Raw genomic sequence first — 9,753 nt, forward strand, 5'->3', positions numbered from 1 at the left:
TAAGCATCCAAAGTTGCTCTTAACTAGTAACCTGCTGTATATGGAGCTACATATATGTAGTTCAACAATATGTAAAAAGGGAATTTTTAATTTAACTCAGAATTCATGTGTAGATTTCATTTGATAAAAGATCAGAAACCAGCTTAATGTTTAATGAGTGCCACTGTAATTACTTTTGAATAATTGAACTATTACATTATTAAAAAAAGACTAGTGTGTTGCTAGTCTGCTGCTGTATTGAAAAAGAAATATGAAAATATTTGTTTTATTCCACAGAACTGAAGGTTTATATTTGTTTTATGTATGTTGGACTGATTTTTTTCCCTGTGCAGTGAAGAAGCATTTCTTTAGGCAAAGATTTTCAGCTGTTTCAGGTGCTTGTTTGTGTTAAAATGTTTGGCTTTTCTAGAATTTGCCATACTTAGACATTCAATCTATTTGCTGAACAAAACAGAATGTTTCAAACTTCTTTTTCTGAAACCTTGGCTAGGCAACGTAGATTTGTGTGTGAGGAAAATTTTGTGATGTCCTGATGATGTCATGAAAAAGTACACATCTTTGATTCACTTACATAGGATATGATCTGATTCACTTAACTTTCATAGGGTTGGTAAAACATTATGATCATATTTGTGTAGTTAAATCACGATGACGTTATCACTTGATTTATATTAAGGTTTTTTATATTTTTGAAAAACCCATTTACTATGTACACCATGCATTCTGAAATGTATATGAGGAAACACACAAATCAACTGTGACTGTTACAAAGTAATAATTTTGGCTGATATTGTAAGCACTAGTTGTCTTCATATAATGCCCCCTCTGGGCCTTCTCATGTATCTCAAACTTGACACTCTTGCCAATAGGGCTGTACTGGGTTTATGATGTTGAAATTTCCATGGGTGTGCCTATTAGTAAGCGAAACAGAGACAAATAACCCGGATGTAAAATAGCCATAATGTCTCACTTAATGAGACGAATGAAATCTGGACCCATACAGGGCTTAAAATAACATAGCAGTTCATCCTGGCTTATTTTATCCATGGCGCAAGAGGTACAAAGGCTCATTGTCGTTCAGTTCACAATGTAAAACAGTCTCTGTTAAGTACATTAAAAAACAAATGGAACTCCCTAATCAGCCCTGTATGCAATGGGAATAAAAACTCCCATTAATAAAACAATGCTTGACCAGGAATTTATTGGTTCCTAACAATTCCTCTGTGTTGATGTCACTGACTTGTACTGAAATCAGTGAAAAAAATAACACGTGGGCAGAGGGCGAATTTACCTGAGAAATTCCTTAAAGAGCCCCCAAAAGGCCTGAAAACGTGCATTCGAGGCAACAGGAAAATGCAAGACACCCTCATAAATTGGGAGTTAATATGAAAAAAATTAGTAGCATTTAGTTGGATTGGTATCACATACCCTTCCAACAAAGGACGAGAACATCATGCCTCACATTGTTCGAAAATTTTAGAAGCTTGCTTCATGAAGAATTCAATAAAAGCAGTGTCAAAGTTCAGGAATGAGGAACCTTCTATATATAATGCTTTTAATATGTGTCACGCCAGTCAATCGATACCCTTTGATAAAGCTTGTATATGTCTGGCTACTGCTTCGATCATATCATGTGAAGATCAAATGAGTTTATAGGGTGGACCAGACCAGACTATATGCATGCACTGCATACAGGGCGAGACTAGCCCTGTGCAAACGTACATACATACTTTACGGCGCTAAATCTGGTTTTTTGCTGCGTGACTGATGAATTGCTTTCTTAAGCCACAACCTGGATCATCTAAGGCACCATTAAGACAACTAGAAAGTGAAGAAACATCTCAAGCTGCCCCTGAACAAAAGAAAAAGAAGAAAAACCTATCATAAACGAGTATATCAGGAAAATATGGGAACTACATGGAGATTGGGTGCACATTTCCAGGGACAGCAGAGGGGCTTGTGGCCAGGGCCTGAGAGTGTTAAAGATTCAATGTATAGCCTGCAAGGAGTATTGGCACAAAACTTTTTGGAGCAACAGGTGATCAGTGACCAAGGATCCATTCATTCTCGGCACTGAAGATTCCAAGAAATATTCTGCACTGAGACACACAGAAAGTGATGGGCGCAGAGCTACATATGGTATGTAATTTTGCCACACCACTCCTACTTTTCAAATTTCCCAATTTTTTTTTAATTATCGTTTTTAATTATTACCCTTTTTTGCATTTTTTTTCTTATGGAACATTTAAGTTGCACGTCTCTTTATCTTTCTATACACTTTTTTCAGACTGTTGGAAAAAGGACATGCAGTTCAAAGTAGCGATATTGCAGATGATAACAGGTGTGAACGAGAAGAGTTTTAGCAAAATGGTAAAAGTCTTCAACATATGTTATCACCTTGCAAAGCACAAGTTCTCTTTTTTGTACTTTCCATCACTGGCAGGGCTGGAGAAGCGACATGGTGTGTAGCTTGGAACAACTTATCTAAATCCAATCAAGGCCCATACATTCACTGAATTTCTGGCAGAAAACATCCGCCTTGAACTGAACTGTGCTGTCAAAGATGCACACTACATGAGCATTCTTGTTGATGGCATCATGGACAGGAGCTTTCTGGAGGAGCTGGTGTACGTCAAATACCTGGATGGTGGGCATGCCATGAACACGTTTCTTTGGGTGAGGATTTTTAAAATTGATTTAGACGATTTCAAAAATATAAATGCACCATGTTATTTCACTGCTAAGATTGTTCACAAATATGGTACAGTGATTACTGAACCCTTTCTTAATTTATTCTATGTTTTCTTTTTTCCACTTAATATTTCAGCATCGAAGATGTTGAAAATGCCACAACTGATGGTGTTCTTGGGGCATTTGACAGCTAATTTACCAGACATGACACCCCATCCTGGAAGAGAAACCAAATTGGCTTCTGTGCAAATTGAGCAAGTGTGAACTTTGGTTGCAGATAGGTGAGCTGTGTTTAAAAAAAAAGTTATTTTCAAAATATAACCACTTTTGAAGTCCTGGAGAAAAAGTGATTTTTTTTTTAACTATACTGGTAATAAAGAGAAAAATGAATGCATGAATGAGTGGGATGAGTGAGTGAGTGAGTGAGCGAGCGAGTGAGTGAGTGAGTGAGTGAGCGAGCGAGCGAGCGAGGGTGGATGGGTGGGCAAGTGAGTGAAATAGAACAGCGTGTTGGTTTATACATGTAGAGCCCATAAACTATAAAAATGTTAAATGATAAATTAGATGTTATTGCTATCAATCTTGCAAATCCGGGAAATAACATGAAATGCTTATTTATGTATAAAAAATGCTTTTAAAATTCACTCTCAGGTTTTGCCAGAAAACTGGAAGTGGAGATGCCCTGGGTAGTTGAGATTCATTGCATAGCACACAGACTTGAGTTGGCAGCCAAGGACACTTACAAGAACACATTCTTCACCAAAGAGGTACTTTAATACCATGCTTGTTGAGTTGCCCTCTAAATAAGTGAAGCATTTTTATTCCTTTGTTATCAGTAAAGACTGCCAAGTAAGTGACAATTGTGATTTACAGTGATTTGTGATGTTATTAGGGCTTGTCACTGTCAACAAAACATGGTATTTATGATACATAATGATACATAATATGTATCATGAATTGCATATATATGCAATGTGCTTAAAAAAATAATGTCATGCATTGAATTTGATTTGAGTTCATTCAATGACAAAACTTGTCTTAACTTTCATTTTTTTTCTTTTTTTAACAGATTGATGTTTACTTGGCCTCCTGTGCAGCTTTCTACCTGAAATCTCGAAAGCGAGTTGGAGAACTTAACAGGGAAGACTTCATGGATGAGCAGATTCTGTGACAAACTAGAGCAGAAGGAACTAGATGGATTAATCGTAAATGGAGACCTCTCAAAGCACTAGAGAGAGATTATGTTGCTACGGCAGCTCATTCTTTAGAGCTTGGAAGTGAGCAGAGAAGTGTCATAAAAAGTGAAGATGCTGCAAAGGCTTGGGGGATGTTGAAGAAAATGTCTTCATACAACTTGATCTTGCACATAGTTGTCACAAGTTTCTCTGACATTCCAAATAGAGGACATATCTGCAGCCGATGTGTTGGAAGTGTTGGGAACAACTGTAGAGGTTCTCCATAACATGCTTGAGGAAGACGGTGCCAAGCTTCAGGTAGTGAAGAGGCAGTGCTAATGAGGTCTTGTGTTGATTAATTTCTCAAAGGGGCATGATGAGTTCACTGCTTCTTGACTGGCATAAATTCAGCCCCCGATTACCTGCTTGGAGGAGAGGTTTGCCTCATTTAGAGTTAAAAGGATTTTCTCAGCAGTCTCATCTCTCAATCCCAAGACATGGCCACAGAATCTCAACAACCTAAGTGAAAAATTTGATGATGTCAACGTCCTCGTCAATCACTTTTTAGATGTCTCTACCAAGTGGCACATGGCTGTGAACCAGAAGCAGTATGGGTCTGCCTGAAGAAGGTCCTGAGATGTACTTCAAACCTAAAATGGCATGGCAGGAGTTGTGGGGTACTCTTTACCTCAACCGGCAGAAAGATTCCCCCAACTTCTCCCTTTACCATCAAAGTAATCCAAGTGCTACACCTGGCTACAGCAACAGCGGAACAAGGATTCTCATTAATGAACAAAATTAAGACTGATTGGCAGGTATGGTCGCCTACTGCAACTGTAGATGATCTTATGCATATCTCATTGGAGGGGTCATCTGACGAAGACTACTCCTGTAATTCAGCTGTAACCAGGTGGTTCAAAGCTGGAAAACAGATCAGGTGACCTTCAATGGAACCATATGGTTCAAGGCTTGCAGACAGCAGAAATTGGGGGACTTGTAGACGTGGTCGTGATGATGAAGGAGCTGGTCAGCTGCAGGGAATGAATAAACAAGAAGATAAAACTGATTAGAGACGGAACATTCATAATGTCATGAAAAAAGGCTAAAAATTTTGCACAATATTTAGAATGAGGCCTAAACATCTAAAACCACTATAGGACATAATTCTTGGGGAGGAAAATAAAGAAACAAATAGGATTACATTTCACCAATAGAGGGTATCACTATATGATCAAGTTAATTCACTTTAAAGCTAGTAAGCTTGGGTTTTGTTATGGAAGAACTTATCGTTAAATGATTTGGGGAGAAATTCAGCTTTGAAAGTCTGGCTGTACTTGCTATTCATGTTCGTTGCAAATACTGGAGACCTAAGCTGAAGATATGTTATTATTACACATATGACGTGGCTCCCATTACTGCATTTCCCTTACTTTTGTCTCAGCTTTTATTTCATAGTGCCTCTCAGAATAATATCAAAAGATATTCAAGATTGGCATTAGCGAAAGCTTGAAATCAACATAATTTAAAAGTAAAAACAAAATTGTTCACACATGCAAGTCCACATTCATTTTTTCTTACAAATGGTGTTAACTTATTCAAAACGTGGGGTTCTAATTGTAAGCAAGCAAATGCTTAATGTGAAAGATTATATAAGCCTGAGACGGAACCTTTGTATTAATATTTTGTATTAATATTAATATTTCCTTGTTCCGCAACTGAACAAGGACATGTTTAAGGAGTGTACAGAATTTAGAAATGCTCTCACTGTTTTGGCCATAACTTTGAAATCAACATTTTTTGTTAATTTTTAGGGTAAAAGTGAAAAGGGATTTTTAAGAACGGCAACTTTGGCACAGATTGAAAATACAGTGGCTCCCTCTGGACTCTGACTTCTTAAAAAACATGTTAACCAAAATATACCTTTAAAGGTAAAAAAATGTGTACCTAACCTTGCCGGCACTGCCAGGTAGTTAACCCTTCTTTTGGACAGACAAATCAAATGTTAGAATGTCTGAGCTATTGGTTCTGCCTCAAATCATTTGGGGGCATGTTTTGATTTCTTAGAGCTGCATGTAGTGCACTGCACTCAACCTGTCCCAACTGTACTATATGCAAATTTCCCTTGGTGCCTTTCGCCCTTCACTAAAAAGTTGATCAAAAGTAGCAGGCCTTCTACCACAATGCATTGCAGCATCACTGCCATGTTCATCCTTTTTTTGTTAGTGACTTACTTAATGGACGTGCCAGTTTTGGCATCCTCAGTTGTTTTTTTTTAGTTTTCTTAATTAATTTGATCAACCGTGATCATCTATGAATAAAGCTCTTTTATTTTGTGTATGATTGTTTGTGGTAAGAGTGTTATCTCAGTGTTCTTTTTTGTTGCTTTCTGTTTATTCTATCCATCCATCCATTTATTTACCAACCTACCTACCCAGGGTATGCCCAAACAGTTTCAAACTGGTTTCCGCTCGAGCCCTGCAAACATAAATTAATACAATAGTTAGAAACTCATGAAGAAAAAATTGACAAACATTAACATTTACAAATACAGACCACTACAACATCATACACATGTTCTCTCAGGTATGTGAATTTCTGCAGGTTAATCCACTATCAGTACTATGAGACATTTTCATCCAGCTCCTGTGCATCAACATACATGTATTCATTCATATATATAGTCTCCATACCATACAGAAGTTCCAACAAAGGTGACACAGGCCAGTCTGGGCTTTACATATTCTAGTGGTTCTCATTTCTCTGCAATGGCACTGAGAATGGGGTGAGAAGGCCAGGCCGATACCCGTGTCTCACTGTCGCAAGCTCGCACTGGTATTTGTGTGCTAAGACCATGCCGATTCCCACTTCATACTGTAATTCACGAGAGCAATAAACTATGAGGTCGGGGTGCCAAGCCCAGGGAAATACCTGATCCTCATTGCTGTTCGTCAAGAACTGCCAAGGCATTCTCCACCAGTGAAGAACCAAAGTCCACCAGTGCCTGATCGACGTCCTCACTAGCCATGGCTGAGTCCTTTAGGGATGGACTCCTTCCTTTCCAACCGACTCCAACTGTCGCTGGTTGCTGCAGCCCACCCACCAAAAAGCCAACTTTCCTGGTACGTCCAACCAGGTGGACGCCCATCGCCTGTTCGCCGATGACTTTTCAATCGGACACCCCCAATACCGTCCTTGACATGACGTCAGGAAACAGACCCACACCTGTGTTGAGCCAGTCTGTAACCCAGGCTTCTGAACCCGCTGGATTGCTACGCTGCTGTGCATTTGGTCACCTCAACCCTCTCATTTCCCAGCCTTCAACTAGCTATTTCTGAAAAGAGTGACTTTGAATCTACCCGGGCCATGAGACTACAACTTCATCTCTTAGCCCACATTTGTCCAAAGAAAGACCCCATCAACCTCCCAGTTCCCATAACAAGTATTTACCCGCACCTTCATTGGTGGTCCTTGAGACACCACCTCAACTACAGCCTTCCATTCTCAAGGACAGAATCTGAGGTCACAATAACCACTGATGCATCTCACCTCTGTCAGGGAGGCTGTCTTTCGCCTACCATGCAATGGGAACCTGGGATGCTCGACGTCAGGGAAAACATAACATAACTGCTCCAAGCAGTCTTCAGTGTTCTACGTCCGTTTCGGACAAGGGTTAAGGGCAAACGTTTCAGCATTCGATCAGAGAACTAAGTGTAGTATGCATCAGGGTGGCACACACTCTACCTGACTTTGCCTGCTGATGTTGGCTGATGCTTCTCTGGTAAAAGGATCATACAATCGACCTGCAGGTGGTACACATCCGGGGTTATGACAACTCTATTGTGGATGCCCTTGAGGGAAAGATTGTACCCTACACCACGACATGGCCAAGATGATCTATGTATCGGTGGACAACCCTCTACTACTGGTATTTTGCACCTTTCCCTCACCTACGAGCATGGGCAATGAATGCTTTAAAATAAACTTGGAGGGAATGCTAGCATACCTCTTTCCCTAATATTTCCCTAATATCTGAGGGTCTATCAAAAATCGAGCAAGAACACTGCTGAGTATTCCTCAACACTCAGTTTTGTCATGCCAACCATGGTTTGTTAACCTAACCAGACTACTGGTGGAGTCACCAATAATATTACCAGATTGACCAGGCATTTTACAACAACCAAAGTTGGATGTCCTGCACCGTGTGGCAACGGATCTACACCTGTCATGTTAGCCATTGTCCAAGGATCTTTTAGAGCAGCAGGCCTTTCTGTTGCTGCAGCAGACCACACGGGGACAGCGTTTTTCACCCATAAAGTCTATGACAGCAGAATACGCCAATTTCGTTTTTGGTGCAATGACCATCATTTCAACTCTTAGTCTCCAAGTAGCAGCAGTTCGCAACTACTGCTCGGCCATCTCCGTCATACACAACAGCTTTGCTGGCTCCTCTGTCCCAGACAAAAATGTTCTAAAACACCTCCTCCATAGGATGTTTGTTGAGCACCCGCCTACCTGACTCGACTCCTTGGACCTAACACATGTCTTCTCACTGGTCCTCCGTTTTAACCACTCAGAAACAATTACAACTGTAGCATGATGCTGGTTTTCCTGCTAGCTGTAGCTACATCTTGCAGAGGCAGTTAACTTTGGGTGCTATTCATTGCTGATGGCCATATCAACAGAGAACACCACAAAGTCCGTCTCATTCTAGCCTTGGGTTTCCTCACAAAGAACTAGACCATGTAATTCCAACCACCAGACATCTTCATTCCCAGCATCCCATCACACTCGGAGACAGCTGGTGCTGGTGCCTTTCTCACAATCCCGACATCCTTGCTATTATTCATTGGTGTTCTCTTCTTGGGGATTTGGTGCTAATATTTGATATAATAATGTATAAATATACGGATTACTTTCTTTCCTACTCATCTACGAAGTATTCTTTTCTGAAACAATAAAATAATCAGTCAGGGTAATTTTTGCAATACGGAGGTTGTCTCATTAGTTCAGGAATAGAAATGAGTGCGAGTTGTGCTGTGATACTAAGGTGCTCTCCTTGGTAGTGACTGGACAAAATATGATACACAAGGGCTCCAAATGTTATGTATAATTAATGCTGTCTGAATTTTGCTGGGGGTATTTTGGAAAGGACACATTATGATCTAAACTACCCCATTCTTGAGGAGCGAAGAGTAAAACACTGACCAAGGCAAACTATAACTTTTTTTCTGAATGGGAAGGGGGGGCATGTATTTCGAGAATTAGGCCAAAAGATGGAGGCCATGCCCCCATGCACCTTGTAGTTTTGCCGCTATTGTTAACCTTAAAAGGTGAAGTGTATGGTAATGTGTAAGGTAAACCTCAGCCCTGAATTGAGAAATTCAGCCGACAATTTTGTGTCGAAACATAGGCTTTCATCAGAAAAGCCAGTGTATGAAAACCAATAAGTCATTGTCAAAAGGTGTGTTGGTCTTTATACGTGGAATGATCCTAATGTAGGATTTCAAAGTGACTAAAGATGCCCGCCAAAATTTGTGAAAAAAAAAAGCTTTTTCTTAAAATTGGGGAACCACACCCTCCCCCCCACTCCTAAAGAGAAACAAAATCTTCACAAAACATGGCCTTGGCCCATCATGTGAAAAAGCCAAAAACAATAATTATAGTAGCCCCTTGAGCTTTGACAAGGAGCAGGTGTGCTGCAGAGATAGTATGTTTCTAGAAATGAGGTGTATTAACTTTTCTTCAAATAGACTAAAATAACCATTTAAAGATGAATTGAATGCATGGTGTAATTTTACTTTTTAGACATATTTTAATTGGTGCATTTTGAAGCCACAGGTGTAAACACACACACTGCAAGGTTTTGTTTACATGTTCTTCATTTTCA

General features: G+C 39.8%; 2 protein-coding genes across 6 annotated transcripts in view; both read left to right on the plus strand.

The window, feature by feature from the left end:
* Positions 1-9,753, plus strand: part of LOC110982524 (uncharacterized) — a 118,453-nt gene that overhangs the window by 88,491 nt on the left and 20,209 nt on the right. The gene's annotated exons all lie outside the window — the stretch shown is intronic.
* On the plus strand, positions 7-9,748 carry LOC110982525 (zinc finger protein 862-like). Of its 4 annotated transcripts, XR_015427471.1 has the most exons (6): positions 7-2,139; positions 2,288-2,341; positions 2,444-2,676; positions 2,828-2,972; positions 3,343-3,458; positions 3,761-9,748. XR_015427471.1 is itself a non-coding variant. In XM_087144804.1 (4 exons), exons 3-4 carry the CDS (start codon positions 3,369-3,371, stop codon positions 3,860-3,862), a joined length of 192 nt encoding a protein of 63 aa, XP_087000930.1. In that variant the 5' UTR covers positions 7-2,676; positions 2,828-2,972; positions 3,343-3,368; the 3' UTR covers positions 3,863-9,748. The 4 variants fall into 4 exon arrangements, 2 of the variants coding, with proteins under 2 accessions (XP_087000930.1, XP_087000931.1); XR_015427472.1 differs by lacking the exon at positions 2,288-2,341; XM_087144804.1 differs by having other exon boundaries at positions 7-2,676.

The sequence above is a fragment of the Acanthaster planci genome, linkage group LG13 (assembly GCF_054643075.1).
Source record: "Acanthaster planci isolate LZ-2023a linkage group LG13, COTS_SCS, whole genome shotgun sequence".
Taxonomy (NCBI): Eukaryota; Metazoa; Echinodermata; class Asteroidea; order Valvatida; family Acanthasteridae; genus Acanthaster; species Acanthaster planci.

What these genes read in the sequence shown, in the direction of transcription:
- LOC110982525 (XM_087144804.1), top strand. Translation starts at nt 3,369, where the DNA reads ATGCCCTGGGTAGTTGAGATTCATTGCATAGCACACAGACTTGAGTTG. An exon ending in ACACATTCTTCACCAAAGAG is followed by an intron (nt 3,459 to 3,760) that starts GTACTTTAATAC and finishes TTTTTTTAACAG; the next exon opens with ATTGATGTTTACTTGGCCTC.